General features: G+C 35.6%; 1 protein-coding gene across 1 annotated transcript in view; it reads right to left on the bottom strand.

The window, feature by feature from the left end:
• Nucleotides 1-223: 223 nt before the first annotated feature.
• The window catches only part of LOC140148465 (potassium voltage-gated channel protein Shal-like), a 212,254-nt gene continuing 188,826 nt past the window's right edge, over nt 224-23,651 (bottom strand). The window contains 1 exon segment of the mRNA XM_072170430.1: nt 224-9,183. Within this exon segment, the coding sequence (XP_072026531.1) occupies nt 8,746-9,183 (438 nt within the window). The 3' untranslated portion in view covers nt 224-8,745.

Here is a 23,651-nt window from a genome sequence, read left to right as displayed (position 1 = left end):
AATAAAAGCATTTAACCCTTTTGTGTGCCAGCAGCCAATTCGCCACTTGCACGGTTCCGCCATTATGCACTATGTGCGGGGAGAGCCTCGAACTGGCAGCATACATGAATGGGAATTGAACCAGTCATAACATTCTGTGTAAGGTTACGTAATTCTTCCTTTCATGGATGCTGCCAGTTCGAGGCTCTCCCCGCATATAGTGCATAATGGCGGAACCGTGCAAGTGGCGAATGCAGGAAATCTTTCTGTGTTCCATGCTGTTGATTAAATTGAAAAGCATTTCATCACCTTTTTGTAGAGCTTCTCCCATGAGCAAAAATCAAGATAAATTGAAATGATAATTTTATATGCAGAAAATATGTATTGAAAATAAGGTTCAAAACCAATAGTGATATGCCCAAAACAATGATTATTTTTTTACAGATGCCCAATTTATATAATTACAGAATGGCAAAGAATTTTTGGAGTACATCCCAATTAAGTTTACAACATATGATAGCAAATTTATGTAAATGTATGTAAATTACTGTGAATACACCATTCAATTTTTAAACTTTTGTAGAAGAAGAGGCACTTTCATTCTCTCCTGTGCAACATAGTACATTATTATAATACATAGAGAATATGGCATTGACAAAGCTTATGAAAAATTGTACATACAGTATTTATAGTCATGAGTATTCCTTCATATTTGCCTATTTAGCGGTCTGCACATGGATGCGGCATTCATATACACATAGCAAAAACAATGCGTTAATGGATCTTTTTATGTGAAAGACAAACAAACAAACGTAATTTCAAGAAATAAACCACAAGGAGGATATAGCACACACACCTCTTCAAACGTAATGATATGTACCATTCTTGAAGAGTAGTTTGCGATAAAAATTAACATTGCTACTGCAGGGCCCCTTCTAAAGTCTAAGACACAAGACCGCGAATACTCAACTATCTGCATGCATAATATCAAGTGTACATATGCTGACTTCGCTATAATTTGTATTACTCCCACATGTGCAATTCCAGTTGAAATCCATACACCCCCTATGAAAGACACAACCTTAATCATCTCCAACATAGGGGGTGTAGATTTCAGGTGGAGTCACCCAGTCAGGTAACCAATTTGAAATTCACACTCTTTTCATGTAAAGTGTGCTGAGGCTTGTGGATCAACGTCTAGGCGTTGTGCCTGTGCGTAGCGCACTATAAATCACTGCGCTTTTTTTCCATGTGGTCATTCGATATTAAAGCATCCATAGCTAGTTAAATCCCACCTAGTTGCAGACCAGATAACAAATCCCTAGGGAATATAGAGGACGTTGTTAACATCCACCAATTTGTTATGACGTAAAGTTTGTGCATTCAAAAAGTTGAGTACTGCAAGTCTCCTTTACATAGAGGGTGCCCTAAATAATAATAATTGCATTGACCTGAGATGTAGAACCAATTATGTTCAAAAAATATGTACAACAAAGAAAGAGGAACAAAATCAGCAAGTAAATTTGCAAATTCAAACCACCAGTTAGTTGGCAAGTGTTTTTTTTCATTTTTTTTTTTCAATCTGGCAAAACTGGTTCAGCTGCTACTCGTTTATCAAATCCAGGTCTTGGTTTTTACATCTCTTTCTTTCCGCAAGTTTCACCTCTTATCCCTTCCTACTTTTTACTAACATTTTCCCAAATTGTTTCTAAACTTGTGCATAACAAGTAACAAATCAAGTAATTTATAATCAATAATTTCACTAATTAATATAATTATGTACATAATTTTGTGAGTCGGTATTAATGGAAGGATTTTTGTAAGCAGTCCAAAACTTCAATCCAAGCAAAGACAACAACAAAAAATTCAAATCTTGGGGAAAAAAATGTCAGTAGCACCATGAGTGACCCTCAAAAATAAATAAGCTCGGCAGCTACAGCTTTGCCATGGCACACAATATTAATAGCTCTGCCTCAGAAAATAGAGGACATCACAAGAATTCAAGTAACGTCTTTAGCCGTCGCTCCCAGTATCACATAATGCATAACATGCTCTCCGATATATATTGTCAATAATTCAAAAGGAAACAAATTTGTACAAAGACGAAACAATGAAATAAATTTGCTTTAGTTATGCATTTGGTGATACTAGAAGAAACACTATGTTACACCCGATATAACACCATCAAAAAGTGTAACATTCCCATTTCCAATATATATATATGTATATATATATGTGATATAGATATTTACACTATGCTACAGTAATTTATAATTAATATACATACACCTTTGCACAGGGGAAAAACACCTTAGGTGCCCCTACCAATAAATATCTGTAAAAATATCTGACTAATATTATAAATATTACAAAAGTACTAAAATTATTACATAAACATTTGTGGCGTGGTTTTTTAATGCCATTTTGGTAAGGCAGGGTTAGGCTATATACGCAAGCTATGGGGGTAAACAGGAGGCAAAGTTCACTTGCTTGACATTCATCCAATTATAATCACCACCTTTGATACCTTACATTCACAGCTTATTTAGATATTTGATATTGCCCAGTATACCTTCTCAAATGGAACCATGTTCAGTTGCTATACATCAGTTACTTGTGATAATCACAGCATAAAATAATAGAAATGGGTCAAAATAAAGGAATCTCTCTCTCAGATTTCTGCACTAAGATGGACTCAACTTGGGTGTTCCAACACTGAAAACCTTTATTAAGCCTTAAAAAATTGTTTGATTGGCGTAACCTGACCGACCCTAAAAATAGGCCTGACCCTAGACTTTTTTCTTATATTTTTGCAAAAAAAATGTAAAAATTTTGTAAAAAATTGAAATTTAAAAAAAAATGTAAAAAAAGTTCCAATTTACGCAATTTACAGCTTAAAATGTGTGTAAAAAAAATTTTAAAAAAAAAAAAAAATGCCGACCGACCTACCCTAAATTGTTTTTTATGTTACGCCAATCAAACAATTTTCTTTTTTAGGCCTTACAGAAGCATCCCATGATCCTGACATCCTCTTTTTACAGTATGGTTCAATAGATATCCATGAAAAATTTCCAAAATTTCAGTTAATTCAGACATTGAACTTAATGCATATATTACAGAGCCCCATAGCCACTGTGATTGTAATTAAAATACCAATTAGACAATGTCCATGTCAAACGACCCAATCTTCATGAAAGGTTATGTACACATTCATTATGCAGTCCTAGGTTTCTGTTGCCATAAAAATATCAACTTTTTTGCAGCATGTGGGGGGGTGAGGCTGTGGATCAAGAAATGCTCCTTTAACCATTAGCAAATCATTTTATGTATTTACTGCCATGGGAATTGTACTGGTTTAGAATCCTCCATGTTTGTATTAGAATCCACCATGATTGCATTACGTTTCAATACCTGGAGAGAATTGATCAAAAATTGAATTCGCTTTTGTATCTGTCAATGAGTTGACCAGATCACAAGGGTGTCATTATAGCTCGAGGCAGTTTTTAACACAAATGGGTCAATGAGTTACATAAAAAAGACCTTGTGCGGTATTTGGTTCCCAGGAAGTGATTTTTGCCTGAGGCAATTTGTGGTTAAATGTTGATCCCTCACTACAAGAGTTATTACCGTCGATTTGGTTGAAAAAGGAGGTGAGACATGATCAAATCTCTCCAGGTAACAAAACGTAATGGCATGTTATTCTTCATGGAGTGAGAATATTGTATACCTCTCTGAATCGTTTTACCAAGCACTCAGAACAACTCATTGTCAGCATTTAGGAACCTGTTTGTATTTTGCTTGAAATGCAATCGGCTATTCCATTTGTGGAAGATTTTGAAATATAAGATTTTGGAAATATCCTCCACAGGTGGAGTATGAATTTCAAACAGAGGAACACATTAGGCAGCTCCATTTGAATTTCATACTCCCTATGAGAAAGATTCAACCTGAATCTTCCACTGAGAGAGTGTGAGTTTCAAATGGAACTTCTAATGTGTTTATTCCCTTTGAAATTCATACTCCCCCTATGAAAGATATTTCCAAACTCTTCCACAGGGATAGTGTGGATTTGACATGGAATAGCCCAATTTTGCTGCTGACAGTGCAGAGCACTATGCGCACAAATCTTTCAGTATGCATGGCATGTTTGCAGGAGTTACTGAAAAATGTCTGAGGTGCACTGGTTTACTCATGATGCATGACAATCCAATATGGCTGACGGAATCCACATTCCTTTATTTAATATCTTTGTTCAATACTACCATCATCATACACAAGATAATACTGTGAGTTGCACCAAATAGCACACCAAAGAAATCCCAATTCTATATCAGATGGAAAATATAAACCAAAGGTAAATGTGGTTTTACGATTTCCTGTTTCTCTTTTTAAACATCTTTTGTTTTACCATTTACACCACAGTAAACCACATTTTCACTGATGTATAACACTGAAATTCCTTTTTCACACACATACATACCCATCTTTCTTATTTTCCATTCAGCTGATCGTGTGATTCTAGTATATACCTGTACAATTGTAACTGGACAACATTCCTAAACAATTTGCATACAAAGTCGTAGTGTTGGAATGTTGTTTCAAATCATGGGAGGTCAAAGGTCAATTATCTAATAATATAAAGTAATTGACTTTTCACCACGCATCATTTATTGGCATTGTTCACAAATACTTGCACATGTTCAGTAAGAACAGCGTATTAGTAAGACGCAGCTAGTGCATTATGGGTCTTCAGCACGTTGTGCAGTGGCTGTATTAGTAGACTAAATGCTATGCAAATATGGCGACTGAAATAAATTTCAAAATGGAACTTTTGAAAATGCCTCTATTTGTACGACACATTAATTTCAAGTTAGTACACTATAGTTGACAAAACTTGAGATGTATAAGCTTAAACAGCACTTCTTGTTCAACTTTGTATCTATACCTTCAAACTTTCTTCTCTCAGGGAAAACAAAACAGAAACCAATACCAAATCTAGATACATACTTTGCATAAATTCCTTATTACTACTACCCTGAAATTACTATTCCCTGGCAATATAACTCATGATCAAAAGGAGCACACTCTGTCATCTTTGGACCATTCATTAGCTTGAAAAATGAAATCCCCAAATTCCAACAACTATTCCAAATTATGCCCTTTAATTTATTCTAGCAGACTATCAACATCATTGACATTTCATTCTTCACATTAAATCAAACAATTACATCTTTGCTACCAGTGTCTTGTCCTTTTAGTAGATGCTGGTCTGATTGGTACAATGACCCTGCACTCTTTTATAATGGTTTAGTCAATTCACTGTCGTAGTGCATGTTAGAATACGGCCGTTGCTAGGTCAACTGGATCACGCTTTCTTTGTTACGAACCACTGATCGAAATGATCACAACACAAACCCTATGGCATATCCAAATTCGGAACAGGTGTATGAGCCCAAGCTTGGAGCAGTAACCAATGGTTACTAACGTGCACTAAGACAGCGAATTTGGACATAAATCAGGTAAATCAAATTCCATAAGAGATTTGAAATCTAGTCAAACTGACTACACTATTTTAAAAGGGCATTTTCATTACCGTGATATTGCCAAGCAAATTGCTTGCGTACTGAAATCACTGCTGCTTTGAATATGCATAAACCAGTGTCTTTTCCTTAAAATAGATGCTAGTATGTCCTGGATATACCCTTGTACTCTTTTCAACATTGTCTAGTCAATAATTCTAATAAATCAAATTTCACACGGGATTCAAAATCTAGTCAAACTGACTACACCATTTTTTTTAAAGTGCATTTCGTTCACCATATTACCACCACAATGCTGACATACTGGAACCATAGCTGCTGTGAATATTCATAAACCATGACTTAACAAAGTCTCCTTCATAACACCATAGCAAAATATTTCATTAATTACCACATTTGGAACATTAGATGACATAAATTTGCCATTGTAGTGAATATGTCATACCTTAGTTACTAGTTCACGCTAGGTTTACACACCTTTTGGCAATTAACCGATTGACTTTGTATTGTGATCATTTTGATCATGGTTCTGAACACAGATAGCATGAACCAGTTGATTTTGACATCACACTACGACAGCGAATAATGAAGAGTTCCGATGCAAAATGGGATATGTGCTGCCTTATGTTAATGTTTCTGGTTATTAATAGTATTATTTTAAATTTTCATGTCTATGTTTCTTTTTGTAATTGACTAAAACCTTTAATATCGTATTCACCCTGATTAGCACTCCCTTATTAGTGATTACAAAGCTATATCATTACATCAAATAATAACATAATTGATACACAAAATGAGCTATTCCATTTGAAATCAACATTCCCCCTGTGGACGATTTAGCTAACATTTTCCACAGAAGGGGTATGTTTTTAAATGAAATTGGCAAGGGTTAATTAGTATGAAACCCATACTCCCCCTGTATATGGCTTTACCTATATCTTCCACAACTGGAGTGAGCATTTCAAATGGAAGTTACCAATTTGTCTATTCTATTTGAAACCCATACTCCCTCTGTAGAAGCCTTTAGATAAATCCTCCACAGGGGGGTACGGATTTCAAATGGAATAGCCCAGTACACAAGGCAGCCTTTGGATCATTTTGAATCTGAACTTTTTCATCTGCATTTGATACAAATTAATAATGACACGGGGTCTTAGCTAGAATTTCACAAGTGCCAATCATGTTCACCAAAACGGCCTGTCCAAAATTTGACACTGAAAACATTAACCAGAACCTCTGTACCTACTGGGTGTTCAGTCATTTCAAAATGGCTATTGCTTATAGCCTTCATTAAGTAGTCTCATCTTGTTTTGAGTTAGAATTTAGCATATGTCACAGGCATTAATTTTGCCTGTCCCATATGACAACTGCCTGTCCAAAATGATAGGTGGATGGGAGGCTATATAGCTAAGACACTGAATGACATAACAAGATCATGGTCTATGAAATACACAGCACTGAAACCAGCTCAGTCAGACATTTCCCAGTTTATCCATTTGTGTTTCTACAAGTAGGTAAATAAATATAAAGTCAATTATGTAAGAAAAACTTGGGGATTTTGATCATAAATTACTTAATGAAATGTTCTTTTCCAAAAATGAGTTATAAACCCTGTTTTCATAAAATCAAGAATAGCAGATAACTATATATCAGAACTGTCGTCCTCCTAATATACTGATCATAAAATCAGGCAAGAAGATGACACTGACATCCAAGTACCTGGATGCCTAGTCTTCCATCATTAGTGCTTCTTCAGATTCTGGCTTACAAATAATTATTAAAAAACAAAATTCCATACAACTGAAACCCTTACAAACCAATAATTACGAAATTGTTTGAAAAATAACATAAAAACCCTGATTTTTTTTTCTAAATAGTTTATAGTTAGTTTTTTTTTGCAAATGGCCAATTTGTTAATTAAATATCAGAATAATCAAAAATTATTGGCTCAAGTATTACACTAGGTTTACATTGCATCTTTTGTAGATTATACAGGCTTGAAAGAGTGTGTTGTTTGATTATATTACAAGTTAAAAACATGGCGTATGGAAATCAATGTTTCTTTTATTTCTTATTTTTAAAATAGTTTTGATAAATATATGTTTGTAGATGTTGTAAAACTTATGTGCAAAGAGGAGAGGGCAGTCTAGGTCTGGTTTGAATAAATACCTACCCAAAAAAAAAGCAGATACAAATAAGCTTAAGTTCACTATATGCTAATGACAATATGTTATATGGAAGAGCGTTTTAAGCCATATTATTGGCATGGGGGAGGGTTTAAGAGAAGAAAACAAGGGTAAGGGTAGATTGCATAATGTGCAATAGCAGGATGGGGAGGGGGAGGTGGAATATGGACTATTTATGCTGCGCTACTTCACTAATTGCTTATTACAATATATGCATAATACACATTGAGTATGAAATTGGGGAAAGACTCCACTTGCTAGCCAAGTTATTGAAATCTGTCCACTTGTTAAAAAAATACTTGATTGCATGCATGAGATAGTTTGTACGTAGACCAACATCGGTTGATGTGTTTTTTGGTGTGTACATACATACAAAAAACGTATGAACGCACATTTTGTCACTCTCTCTCTCTCCTTCCTTTCTGGCGAGTTTACGGTCAACATCCAGCACATATATTCTCAGCTACGAGGATTTGCAGATCCACTTTTCTTCTTCTTCTTCACTTTTTGCATGTAAAATGTGACATAAATGGTGGAGCGTGGTTGCCATGGATACACTCCTTAGGAGTCATGTGACATGACATCACAGATACGGTGAAGTGTGGTGTTGTCATGGAAGCACTCCTTAGGAGTCTTTTCATAACAATTTATAGACAAGAATACCCTTTTAAAAGGTGCCAATTGTCTGTACGTGGCCCTGATTTTGGGTAGTTATAATCATATTGTTTGTTTGCAAGCCCTAGTGCAGACATAATACAGAGACAAAGCAAATTAAGAGATGCACATTGCTTGCAATGTGTTGGCAACAAAAAACTTGTTCTCTTGTGCTCTTTTTTGTTTTTAACATAACACATACATGTCATAGAAAATGAAAATCCCAAAAATGAACACCGCGTTAAGTTTTTATAGTGTCTTGCAGATAATTCATCACATAAGGCAGACTTGTATTTTTTCCTTGTAATAAATCTTCTTATAATACAGCTTGCGATAAATACAGAAGTAATTCATTCATTCCTAACATTCCTCAGCTGAGGTAGCTGCTATAGAGCTGAAACTTTAACCACACCCTCATTTCCATCATCTGTCGGACTCGAACCGGGGCTTGTCGTTGTATTTGACGTTTCAGCCTCTACCGCTGTTGTTGGCGTAGGACTTGTGACGATGGCGGTTGTTACTGTTGTCGTAGAGTTTGTCATAGAGTTAATTTTATTAGGGAAGGAGACCATCGTCAGATTTTCGCGCGACATATTTGGCTTGTTGGGATCTTGGATCTTGACCTCAGTGAGGGCGCTCTCTTCTGGTGAGGTGGGTGTGGCTTCATAGCGTTTGCCTCTTGACCACCTTGAACAGCAGCCTGTGTTGTGGTTTTTACCATGCGTAGACGGACTGGTAGAGAGAGGTGGGGAGGGTGCTCCTCCTAACTCACGTACAAAGGGCACTCCATTATATGTATACTCGGTCTCAACATACTCTCGATTCTGTACAAAAACAAGAAATACAGAAACATAGCATAAGTAATGAAAGTTATTTAAACATCTACATTTGCAATTGATCTGAAATGTAAAACTGGTGGTAAATAAGAAGTCACAGGCACTGGTGTTGGCAAAATTAAAAGAGAATCTTTGGTGGGATATATCAAATGCAAGGGGGAATATAGCTGGAGTTTGCTTTCTTAATTTGATTTTGTTTCGCACACCCTATACATTAAGAAAAACAATTAGGAAAGGGGTCTTTATGTGAGGAGAAGAGGGACTTAGCATATTTCTCATAAATAGTTTGAATGCAAATTACAAATACATATATGCTGTTAATAAAGGGTGTGTGTGGTTTGGGGTGTGGAGAGAAAAATATCATTAAAAGAATAATAAAATCTTGTCAGTGCAAAAAAAACCCTGCTTTATCAAAATACCAGGCATATCAAATGCTGGTGACTACAACATATATCTAACAATTGAATTGGGATGGGGAAGGGTCAGATCTAGGGGCAAAGAGGACAATATAATAGATAATATATACATATTTGGACTTAAACTGGAACTACAGAGGGTTATTGTTCCTAGACACTCACCACATGAGCTAAGCCTAGTAATACCATGCTCTACTTCCGTTTTAAAATTTAAAATATTTCAAGTTTAGGGACAAAAGAATGTGCATGCTTTTACCCTTCCTATCGTATTTATAAATCGCCTGGTGGGATCTGAAACATTCTAACAAAAGCATTGAAATGAGGTGGGACTTTGACATCATTTTAATCTAAGACAATATTTCCAAAGTTTTGTATGGAAACTTATAACCAAACACAGATATAAGATGAATACAAAGTTATCACAGATATTATAGATACTGCTATATAGGCTCATTTAACATTAGAAGTAAAGCATAGTTCTACAATACTGTTGGCTATCTCTCATTGTACCCCGACAAGATCAACTAATACATATATCACTGCCTTACATCATCAACATACTAGATCATAAATAGTGTCATAATCAATATAGCAATAGCAATTAGTATGAGAAAAACATATAGCATAGTAGGAAAATCAACATTCTGCTGTAGACATAACAGTTTCACGGACAAATTTATCGAATCCATTGATTTTGAGTGATCGGTCAGTCAGTGCTTCAGTTTAGGACCGAGGCTAGGACAGGCTATCCATTGGATTTAGTGAAATTGTGGTTGATCTGCAGTAATTTTCCCACCCATCAGGTATTTTTTGAGGGGAGGGCTAGGTACCTAGGGGTCAAAACATGTGTCCCTATTCAGCATCTGTCAAAACACAAAGACAATTTTTAAATATAAATAAAGTACTGCAAAATACAAAGTTTATAAGATGTATGTAAAGTATCTTAATGCTTTTTTATGCTCATTACATTGTTGTATGTAAAAAGTCCATAATCAATTACTTTTAGCTTCATTACACTCATTTTAAGTGGGACCTACCATCGAACATTTTTATTGGGTCCTGCAATCAAATTGGGTATTTTTTGGTCCAACCATCAAACATTTTTTTGATTAAACTGTCAAACATTTTATAGTATCCTACCAACAAAACATTTTATAGGCTCCTATCAGCAAAATATTTTTATTGGGTCCTACCGTCTAACAATTATATAGGAACCTACCAACAAAATATTTTTGTTGGGTCTTGCACATAGACCATATGAACATTGGATGTGCTGTTTGGTGTGTACAGACGTAATTCATTTTTAAGTATTATACCATCAAATATATTTATTGCATGCCAACTGCTATATATTTCTTGGGTCCTATATATTTCTTGGGTCCTATATATATTTATAAGGGTCCTTCCATTAAACAATTTTATTGGGTCCTACCAAACAAGGACACATCCAGTCCAATACCAATCCACATGATCTCACATGATGAAAGCATTTTCTGTCCAGTCAATACCCCTTCTAATATCTTACATAATGCAAAAACTAATAATAGTCAGCGGTCAGTGGACGGAATGATAACGAGGATGACCGATTGCAGTTATGACGTCAGTAACCATCCCATCCCATCTGGACTGTCTAAGACAATTACTCCACTGGCATTACCATCGCAAACATGCTCATCTATTAGGTCACAGTTCTCTACAGCAATATTTTTATATAGAGTCATAATGACATGTGCATATTTTGGGTACAAAAAACTCATACCCCACAACTCGAGGTCAACTATGAGCTGTGAGTGTTTGGATAGAGGTTATAAGACTTTGCAACTGGAGAGGAGGCATTTTAACTTAATACACCAGTCCTGCTCATTTCACATTCCCATGGTAGTTTGATCACAGGCAACTTTAGAATAATATGTCGATTTTGTGATGCAAAATTCAGTAAATGATAATCTATTCACCTGTAAATATATCTTGTAACTGAATAAAAGTGTTTATTAAACCAATCATCTCATTATGAAGCTGTAACAAATTGATGGATAATTGATAAGTTGGCGTAAGAGAGGATTCTCTGTAATAAATATGAGTTATGAATTGGTTCTAGCCACTATGTAGAAATATGGTAGTCTGTCTACCATTCTTTTGTGTGTTAAATGTTAACACCTGCATGCATAATACTAATATGAAATGCAGTATTATAATACTAAAGCCATGAAGAGAATACCATAATCATAAAATTGTTCAAATCAATTTTAAAAAGAAATGTGAAGAAAATTTAAACTAAATTGTAATATTCAAAAATTGAAAAGGGTTACTGCATTAAATTTTAAAATTCTTGTGCGGATTTGTGCTAAAATGTTTTAATTAACAAAAATATTATAAAACAATTGTAGTAAAGTAAAAAAACCTAACCAAAACTGCAGCTTTGTATTTCAGAGAAAATGAAATAGAATAACACCCTTAGAGAGTGAATTCCATAATCTTGAACCTTTTCAATTTGAATCTTTTTTTTTTGTATTTGATGATAAGCTTTGAGCATTACAATCTGAAAGTAGGTAATAAAATTCCCTAAGAACATAAAATGTTTTAAATGGAGCGAGCGTTAGACAAAGCCATCATGTAGCAAATTCAACGCCTCCGCAAATGCTTTACCTAAAGCCTTCAACATTATTCAGTGTGACAGCCTGAGGGGGGAAAAGAAGCAAAAAAAGAGTTTACGGTGATGTTAATGTGGTTTGTGCAATATGTCAAGATGTATGTTTGATTTAAAACTTTAGGTCTTAAAACCGTGTAAAAAAGATACATTGCATGGTAGGAGGAATATGTGAAATATAAGAAATGCAAAATACTACCCGCATCCATCCCCCGGGCAGGGGTTCCTTAGTGAACAGGTGGGTGCAGGAATATGCGACACAGAAGAGCTGAATTTCTCTTGTTCTCAGGAATAGGTTTGAAATTAGGAGAAACCTTGCTTATTTAGAGAAAGAGTGCTTTTAAAAAAATTTCTTGCTCATTTTTCATTATTACAAACTTTCCGAAAATTGTCAAAAAAAATTGTGAAAAAGTTTCATTTTGAATAGAAGTCAAATAAAAATCTAGCCTAATTAGTAAATTTTTAAGTCACTGGTTTGTTAATTTTTTCCATAATTTCAGGGCGAGTTGTCAGAATCCCTGCGACACAACCCTATCCAAAATAAAATCAAGACCTGCCTGACCTGTATTGACAAAAACTGGATAATAAATGCTTCTTTTGGAATCATTAGAATCAACCCCATCCAGAACTAAAACATATTGTATACTAAAAACCTAACATAATGTTATCCATGCTTTAATATTGATATGACTTTTCTTGACATCACTTTAAAAGACGAGAGGAATGCATCGTGTATCTGCGTTAATGAAGTCCATATGAAGGACTTTGTACTTCTTCTAATGCAATGTTACGTCTTGATGAAAGTCACGTCTGCTTCTGCTTTTAAGTAGCAATACATAGGAGGGTTAATCTGCTGGTTAGATGCGCAGACATTCAAAAGCTCTTGTACTTCTAAACAACTTGTGTGTTAACATTATCATCTTACTTCAGAAATCAAATGAAATAAAATTATACCCAATGGGGGAAAATATTGAGTTGTTCATTTCATTCAACGGTATCTGTAGGCTATATTTTTTGTTTTAAATTAATTAATTAATTTATTGTTATTCTTGCTATTAATTTGTTATTGTTTTTGTTACTATTGTTGTTTGTTTGCTTTTGATTCTTATGATATATTGACAAAATTGGTTTGCTGAATGAGAATACAATAAAATAACTGAGACTTACCAGTGAAATTTTCAATTACATTGTATTATTTTGGATTAATTTCAACTTACGTTTGATATTTTTCTCTTATGAGCACTTAAAACAAATTTAACCTATGGTTTATAAATATCTTTGAGCCCCGTCCTTGTCTTGTTCTGTAGCTGTACTATTTGGCTTTGTTTTTTTAATATTTTTTGTTTGTTTTTGTTTCTACCCCTATAGGGGAAGGCATTTTACAGGCCTTTTTGGCCTTCCAGCCTGCTCCTCCATAACATGTCTTGTTAATTGTTGTAATTAAGTTATTTTTCTAATTTTGATGTATTTTGATAATTTAATAATGTCTGATTTTGATGTATGTAATTATGTATTTATTTGATATGGAAATAAATGATGAATGAATGAATGAATGAATGAATGAATGAATTATGTCATTCTGGTTCTTTTTTGCACTCCATAATAACAAAAATGTGTAATCATATACCTTTTTCAACTATTTCACTATTTATCCCCTCTGATCCCAACTTTAGCTGACAGATCATCTGACAAGTAAATATACATATCCTAAACCCTACAGTCATTTTTTTTTCTGTCTCGCATTCATTAAATTGTACCAGGAATATTAGGTTGTATAATATTATGTGTATGTTATTCTGTTGTGATGTTGTTATGCTGTATGTAATCCAATTATGATAATATTGAGCCGAGTCTAGTCTGGTATGACAGACCGACAGAGCCTCTTCTCAGTTAACTCAGACGATTTGTCCATTCAATATAAACATGATGAGTAATGTACTTTAAGGTTAACATGTTGCTGATGCCTACCAAGTGTGACAAAATGTGTGCGTAACTGACGTGTTACATTGTTTGTTTCAACAGTCCTATTGAGCAGAAACACATTTTTAAACCAGTATAAAGTTGACCTTTTACATGTGTTTTGCTGTTCCGTATTGTTTTCAGGATGCTGCAACAACAAAACATCAAGAAGACCGAAATGCTAACATTTGATTATCGCGATTGACAATCACTGCAGAGAGCTGAAAATGCAGTTTGTCACTCAACAATGGGCAAAATGCACACAGAACTTTAGAACTTAATGGGGCATAGGCATACTTTCTTTTCATCCACTAGATTCATCCTAAGATAAGTGACTAAATTGTTTTAAAAAATAAGGTATCTCTGTTTGCCACCTGGTAAATATAACTTAGTCCAGACAGGTTTTGCATCTATTGGCGCAGGGTTCATCAGTACAACGACTGTGACAACCCCTAACAGCTTCCCATTGCACCTGGGTGGGGTGAGGCAAGCGAGGCAAAGCGCCTTGCCCAAGGGCGCAACACAGTGGTGGGACGGGGACTCGAACCCATGCACATCAAGCAAGCTCTCAGATTATGAGTCCAAGGCCGTAACCACTGAGCCACCGTGCCCTATTGCCCTTTATGAATGGCTTTCTATGGGATTATCTACACAGGACACTAGATCCACATCTGAAATCCAGACCGATGTGGGATAGAGTAGCACATGGGACACTACTAATCTAGTAATCTGCAACAAAAGCGGTACATCTGAAATCCAGATTGATTTGCATAGTAGCTTTGAGACGGTTTGGTACACCCAAAATCCAGATTTGAGTAGCACACTTTGGGACTGTTTGCACATTGCAATTTTTGTACTATACTCTGATCAGCTCTTAATAGGCGGGGACTCATAACATTGTGGATTGATACAGAATGGCCTACACACAGCTAAGCGTGCGTAAGTTGGAACTTTATTGACTCGCGCAGTAACAAAAACCAAATAATTCCCGCCTATTAAGGGAAGGGGTATGAACGTTTGGACAGTATTTATTGTGGGACATTAGAGCACATCAGACATATCGAATTGCATTCTGAATACGAAGAATGGCCTTCTGATATCAAATAATTTTGATTTTTGAAATTTGCAATGTAATACACATTTTATGGCAAATCATTAAAAATTGATATTTTGATATTTAACAGTACTCAAGTAAACTTTATAAATCTGATGATTTCTACCTAAAGTGTATGTAGGTGGGATGTTAACGATCAATTGAAAATTGTGACCTTTCGTATTGAAGATATGAATTTTTTTCCCAAAACACCAAAAAAATTAGGTCTTTTTGGGAAAAGAATCCATATCTTCAATATGAAAGGTCAAAATTGTCAATTGATCGTCGGCTTTTTATCCCAGCTACATATACTATAAGAATATATCATTAAATTTATAAAATTTACTTTGAGGACTGTTATCTCCAAAATGTGAAAAATATCAAATTTTAATAATTTGTATTATATCGTGAATTTCATAAAATGAAAATTATTTGATATCAGAAAGACATTCTTCGTATTCAGAATGCAATTCGATATGTCTGATGTGCTCTCATGTCCCACAGAAAATGCTGTCGAAACGCTCAAAACGCTCATTCCAGATCCCTTAAGAGCTGATTATAGTATACCACTATACCAGATGCCTATTGCTGCCACCCCAGAGGTACACTGCTGCCCAACTACTTCATTGGTACTCATGGTAGGCCACTCTACAGTACACACATCAGAATCACACATATGGTACACACACTGGTACTGCACTGGTACTCCAGAGTAGCCACAAAGTAGCTGGTCAGTAGTGTACCTTTGGGGTCAGCAGCACTAGGAATATAGTAGTTTTAAAGCATGAGTGTTGCAACATTCGAAAACTATACTCACTGCTCACACACGATCATTTCCTGGATGCGGATCCAAGTGCCACGTCAGACACTTTCTATTATGGATGCGTATCCTGTGAGATCGCATTGATGTGGATCAAGCTCTCTTGTGGAATCACTCATTATACAGTTTTTGTATAGTAAAAAGAGGAAACCCGATAAACATCATTATTTGACAAGAATATGATACCCAAGATCCTATGATTACCAGTCTTATCAATAAACTTGATGGTCGTACCTCCCACAGCGCTTTTGAATCCTTTTGTTTTCTAACTTTCTTATTTCTACTTTGATAATTGCAACCTTGACATTTCAATATTATGAATAATATACATACTCCGAACCGATATATGAACTGTTTCAACTTCCTATACAGACAGATTGTATTACATTTATCACAGTACTCGTATGTTTTCTCTCTTCCTGTGTATTCAATTGCACTTCTAAGTATTTCTATTCTGGTGTGTTATATATATCAGCATTAAAAATGATTGCGCTTTTAAATATTCTTTTATTTTTTACCAAGCTCTCTCAGATTCTTTACGGATTAATTTAAAACATTTCTGAATGCGACAGGAAATGCTTGGATTTTTGCTGCTTGGCAAATAATAAGAAGCCATAATGAGTCTTATACTGTGCACACTTCAAGAAATAAAAACAAGCTTGGTATAAACTATATTTAAAACAAGCTTCAAATGATGTTGGACATAGCTCTTGTAAATTTTAATCATGATATCGATCATGGGCATCAATCCCAGGGGGGACGGGGGACGGCCTCCCCCCTATCAACAATATGACCCATTTTTTGGTCATTTCAGCCACTTTTTGACTAGTTCCCCCCTCCCCACATTTCAAGCCGGATTGCTGCTAATGATATCGATCACCTCATAAGTTTGGATATATAAGGTCAAGTTCGGGGCCCGGGTCTGGGGAGGGGCACTTGTATTTTTCATTGGTGTAAAATGGCCCCAAAGCCAGTACTACCCAGTTGTTACCCTACCCTAATATAGGGAAGTATTTTAATGTTATGAGTGATGAATATACCTAAAACTGCCAGTAGCCATCAGTCATGAGGCCTGAAGAAAAACCAACAACAAAGCACACATTTTGAGGAGTTTTTAAGTAGAATTTCACTCAGAATTTTACCTTCATTTCAACTCATTTTTGTTGACATCTTGATACCGAGATTCCATTTTTGAGTAATATCTTTGCGATTAAGGTACCCTTTTTTCCCATTTTTGAAAAATAAATAAACACTACGGTGTCGCGTGGGCAATTACAATCCAAATAGCCCCAGGTAGATGTTGAACGGTCTCATGTCCACCTCCTATGAGGTTTCATCCGGGGTTTCATCCTTGACAGATGGACAGAGATACTTGATACTGCTGTACAAAGTTACTGCCCTATCACAAGTTTGATCTCTATGAGGTTGGCAATATACTGAACTCCGGAGAGACAAGCTATAGAGAGATAGATAGGGAAAAGTTGTAGGCAAATATTAAACCACATTAAATGTCCTATGTTGTCTCATTTGATACTGTATCAATTATTCATAACAAGTGGACAGTAAGCTTATTTATTTACTAAGCATCTACAGGGATCAGATTCAGACTACTAAATAAAATATAGAGGCCTTGCATGCGACGTATCATCCCGTAAATATGGCGGACTACTCAAATGCATTCAACAAAAGCATGATTGTAATCTACCGTGACAGTTCGTCTCACACACATAATCCTGCACTACGATCAAATAGGTTGATGACAACATTTGATTGAATGGACTGCACTCCGCCATAACTACGGTGAAGGACACCGGTTGAAAACCTTTGTTTGGAGCCAATCAATAATTTCATGCAGGGCCTCTATTGAAGGCACGACCCCAGGAGAATTTTAGTGGAACCTGGTAGTGGAAAGGACATGTAGTATGGGGATGTGCAGCAGAATCAGAAAACATATTCAGGCTCTTAACTTTAAATTCAGGACAAACATATCAGCAAACTGGTTTAGATAAGGGTGCCTTTTCAAAATTTATGTATTTTGGATAGAAATATTTTCAAAGTCCAGAACAGCAGTATATTTTTTTGTCAAATTTGGTATATTTTTGGGTCAGCCAATCCAAAATCAGGAACATCCCAGGGTTGCAAGTGTGACCTCCATGAATAGCAATTGCAAACTCTGGAGACACAACTTCTGGCGGAGATTTGAGTGGGAAAAGTTGTGGGCAGATAATCACACAAATGTCCACTGATGTAGTCTCATATGGTACTGTACCAAATTATTCATAACAAGTGGACAGTAAGCTTCTACCTTATTTATTTACAAAGAATCTACAGAGACAAGTTACCAGGGGCTAAGATTCAAACTACTAAAATATTGAAGGCACTATGTCTGAAAATATACAGCGCCTAGTGGCAGAGTGATTGATTGATCATGAAATAAAAGGCCACTGTATAGACACAATTACTTGAATGTGTTATACACTGTGGAATCTAAAATAACATTAGTTTCATGGGTGATTTTGTTTTATGGTATGCTCTTAGTAGCAAAGAACTATATGTAATGTTTTCACATCCAAAAGAGCATTCAAAGGAATATGGGGATGAATTTATGACGTATATGCAAACTATCAGCTTAATTTAACAAAAGAAAAACAATTGTGGGACCAGTTTTCTTTAAAAGAAATGCAGACAAAATCAGCAAAATAATTGTTAAGAAAGAAATAATCAACATCTTGGATGATTATTTTCACCTATACAATTATCATGCAAGCAAAACCTCATCTAGCACATGGCAAAGAGAAAATGTTGACCGCTCGTGGCATGATCGAACACTTAGCCATTTTGGCAGACGCTACCTCCCGGGGCAATGCGGACGATATTGCCTTCACTTGTTTTTTAATCAAGAAATTAGAGGTAAACAAGGAGAGGATGAGAATTACTAGTTGTGGAAACCATTAAGGAGAATGTCACCATGAGAGAGGCAGGAAGGAAGGAACGCGGGCTGCCTATAAATAGCCTCATACCTATAATACCACTGATGATAACTAATGAGGCTTCTATCTCTAGCTTAGCTCTCTCCATGAATTGCAGTTATGCACTTTGTTATATGTGTAATTAGGGTATCATGATGCAGCATGGTTTATTGGTGATTACGAAAAGTGCAACATATGCACCAAATTTGCATTTCATTCAATTATGTGATTTATAAAAATTGTTTTGAATAAGAGGTGATTTAGAGTTCTATTACAAATGGACAAAGTATATTGATGGGTTTTTTCTAGGCCTGCATAACATTTTTCAGAAATATGCAAAAACATTAAAGCAACTTTTTGCTGTCAGAATTTCAAAAATGACAAAATAAGTAATAAAATATATTTTGGTGATAAATTGGTCTTAATTGCAAAACAAATGGTGGAGAGGATTTTAATCCTACATTTTAAAAATAAATAGCTAAGCAGAAATTTGCATAAGCTTGTACAGCATTTGAAAATAGGAAATTGACTGAAAATCTAAAGCTAGACTAAAAATCTAATTGGAGAACCACTCAAAAATTCACTTATTACTTTAACGTGTAAATTTAATTAACTTGTTATCCACAATTAGGTTAACGAAGAAAAAAAACCCAGTGACCTGAACACAATAACAACATCACCACCTCTACTAGAAATATTTTGATTACTTGAATGAAAAACTTGCAGTAATGCCAAAAGAAAAAGGTTGTTTGCTTGTCCAGAGACAGTGTATATATGTGACCGTACACCACGAATGAGCCGTAAATGTCCTCAATTGTATTCTGAGTTACAGTGTAAAATGGGATGACACGAGCACCAAATTGAAATAGGTATTTCAATTTGACCTTCATGCCTCATTTTTACACTGTAACTCAGAATACAATTGAGGACATTTACGGCTCATTCGTGGTGTCACGGTCACATATAAACTAGACCACAGGACAGGCATCTCCTAAAAGTAACCTATCCGGCCTGCAAGTAACCGGTCCCATATATTTTATGTGTAACTTTGGTTTTCATGTATCGGTGCTCGGGCGCTGTCTTAGTGTCTAGTTAGCAGTGGACAAAATTTCAAGGTGGGTTAAAATTGCAAAATCCAGCTAACCCGCTACCAAAAAATGACTTTAACCAGGATGTGTGCACACTGCATATGCAAAAATTTGCAATTTTAATGCTGAAAAGGGCCAAAATACGGATAATTTTGGCTTTATATATAAGGCCGAATGGAAGACAAACATCACAAACTTGGCCAATTTTGTCCTGGTATTTTGTCAGTACCAGTTACAGTGGCAACATTTCAGGGTGGATTGGGACATCCTACTCTTTTTGAAACTGACTGTGATTACATGTATAGGGATGGCACTCTGTACACAGGACTGATGGTTTAACATCCCCTCCAAAGGACGGAGTACTCTCATTGTTCATTTGACAATGCACCACAGAGAAGAGGGGAAGTCTGAACTATTGTTGTTAACAATTAAAAGTAGACTTTATTCAAGCCAATCCCCCCAACAAGTGACCCACCAAGGGATTGGACCCAACTTCATGCAGTACCTATCAATAGCATAAAGTTGGTATCCATTTATACACTTGGTAGTGGACTGTGGCAAAATAATGTAGGTTTAAAACACCATGACAAATGTGCAACATAATATGGTGCCACCAAGATTGGAACCCTACACCACATGCTCCCCAGTGCCCATGACTCAAAGTCACATGACAGTACATGTGCCATTACCAAATGGATATTCAGTGTTTGATATCATCAAACTATTATCTAAAAATGCAAATGATTAGGAACATGTAATCAACAAGTCGCACATTCACTTTTATAAACATTCGAAATGTAAAATTGAGAAGAAATAACTAAAAATTGAATTTTATGATTTAACAACTAAAAAGGTGATGTATATAAAATTTAAAGATATTGGTATAGACGACATGTAGCTTTCTCATCAAACTATAATTTTAGTTGCGGACTTGATTATTCTACACTAACTGAGACTCAGTTACTTTTAAAGGGTAACTTATAATTAAAAGGGATCATTACTGGCATCAGTGGCATAGCTATTGGGCCATTTTGCTCTGAAGAAAAGTAAATAAGTCCCCATCCTTTTTTCTTTCTTTTTAATTTATGGAACTTTCCTTGTAACACATGTAACTTTCTGTAACACAACTTTATTTTTAGCACGTTTCAAATCTTTGAATACTAAAACTGTACTCTCTTGATGTAACGAGTGAAAACTCACTCTCCAAAAGAGTGAGAAGAGTGCAAATCACTCCAAAGGATGTGAAAATCACTCCTAAAAGAGTGACAATCACTCTTAAAAGAGTGAGAATCCATTCCTTCAAAGTATAATATAAGGGACTTGACTCTGTTTTCGAGGACATTACTCTTTTTCATGTTCCTTGTTCCTTATATATCATACCTTAAAATGGTGGTTTTCACTCTTTTAGTGAGTGATTTCATTCCCTTTGGAGTGGTTTTAACTATACACACTCTTTTATAAAATGTAAAATGAGTTTTTCACTTGTTTACATTATGGGAGCATTCATCTAGATATATTAGCAGTTGGATCCACCCTTTTTGTGACCTTGCCCCTTTTCTGCCACCCCACTGGTGGTGTAGCCAGGGGAGAGCCAGGGGCAAATTTTTCATGGATAAAATGGGAACGGCAAAGAGTAAAATGAATAAAAATGGGACAAAAAAATTGATAAATAGGGATAAAAATATAACTTTGCTCCCACGCTAAAAGGCTGGCTACACAACTGCACCCCACCATGATGGGGATAAAATTGCAAAAAATCCCAGCTATGCCACTGTCCTACATATTTAATATAAAGAGAAAGAGTGTAAATGATAGGCTAAATGAAAAAATATAATATTTAAAATATACTTTGAAATCATAAGAAGCTGTGACATAAAACGGAAAGCCACGACAATGATTATTAACTGATTGTTGGCTGTATAAGATTTAATATCTACCCTAACAACTAAAAAAATAATGGAACGTACCCATGAAGTGAGCTCTAGATGTCAGGTCTTGCTACTCAAACTGATCGCAGTGATCGTTGAACGTGTGCTTTACAGTAAAAGAATTGACACATGGACCATCAATTGTTACGATATCATCCAAATATATCTCTCTTTAATACAGGGTAAATTGAATTTCATTGCAAAGATACAGAGGTAGGGGGTAAAGCATTATAATTACATGCAAGCTTGTAGTAAATATGCCAAGGAACTCAATGCTTTTTGATCCTATCTGATATGGACTTCTGTAAAGCTACGATTCCCATGCAATGCCCACACCATTCTGATGTGGTTAAGCTTTGGAGTGCCAATTGTGCGCAAAGCCATGGGACATGCATCTGTTGGATTGTCATGCATTGGAATGAAAATAATGAACCATGAACCATTTTAAAGGCTAATATCAAAGCACAGGTGTTATGATGGTTGTGTATTGCACATAACCAACAGAGGTGGCATTGCACACACCTGATTAACTAAAATTGTATAATAATTCTCAAGATACACTTGAAAATGACAATTTACTAAGTGCAGGGTAAAATTGATGAGTGCATGGGACTATAGCAGAGTGTGAATTTGCTTATTTAAATCTTTGGCAGGGACATAAAATGCACTTGTTACTTCATTTGTCTAGAGTCGTCCATATATGGATGGATTGAAAAGCATTGTGTAACATTCTCATGGATCTAATAAGTTTACTTTTTTTCTATTATAAATTAGATCCTAGGACTGATGGGATATTCTTTTTGAAATACACACTCCTCTGGCCCTTATGGAAGACAAAACCTAAATCTTCCACACATGGAGCGCGAATATCAAATGGAGTTACTGGAATGGGTGACTCCATTTGAAAACTACACTCCCTGTGTATGAGATTAAAGTCCTGTCTTCCATAGGGGTGTATGGATTTCAACTGGAATAGCCCAATGGCCAAGCCAGGGGTCAAGCATGAGCTATGAGACTGCTCTTGAATAACTCAGAGTACCATGTAATTTATCCACTCATATGGATGGTACCTGTCATGAAACAGAGCTAGTAAACTGTGCACTCTTGGGATGGTGTTATACAAGTAAGAAAAGCATTCAGTTACCCTAAATGCAAAGTTTACATCTCTTTCCTTTGGATATTTAACAGCCAGAGAACAGAATGATATCGTAGCAACCATGGCGATGATGGCAGTTTGTGAAAAAGATAACACATGCATCATAAACTCAAAATTCACACACAAGAAAAGCGGGGACTTAGTGTTGCGCTGAAAAGGTTCAATTTGTTCATGCACTGGAACTTGTTTCAAGAACGTGGCACATGCTTAAGTTGCAAAAAAAATCAAATCATTTTGTTGTTGAAATTTGATGATGCAAATTAGCAAAACGAAAACAAAATTGTTTGAAAAGAGCAACTGCAACAAAAGGAGTGCTGTTTGATAGAATTAATATGAAAACAAGAAACATCTTGAGCATCCCATTTTAAATTTGCACCCTG

The sequence above is a fragment of the Amphiura filiformis genome, chromosome 3 (genome assembly GCF_039555335.1).
Source record: "Amphiura filiformis chromosome 3, Afil_fr2py, whole genome shotgun sequence".
In the NCBI taxonomy this organism is placed as follows: domain Eukaryota; kingdom Metazoa; phylum Echinodermata; class Ophiuroidea; order Amphilepidida; family Amphiuridae; genus Amphiura; species Amphiura filiformis.
Note: the sequence above shows the minus strand (reverse complement) of the source record. Positions and strands in the feature narration are given on the sequence as shown.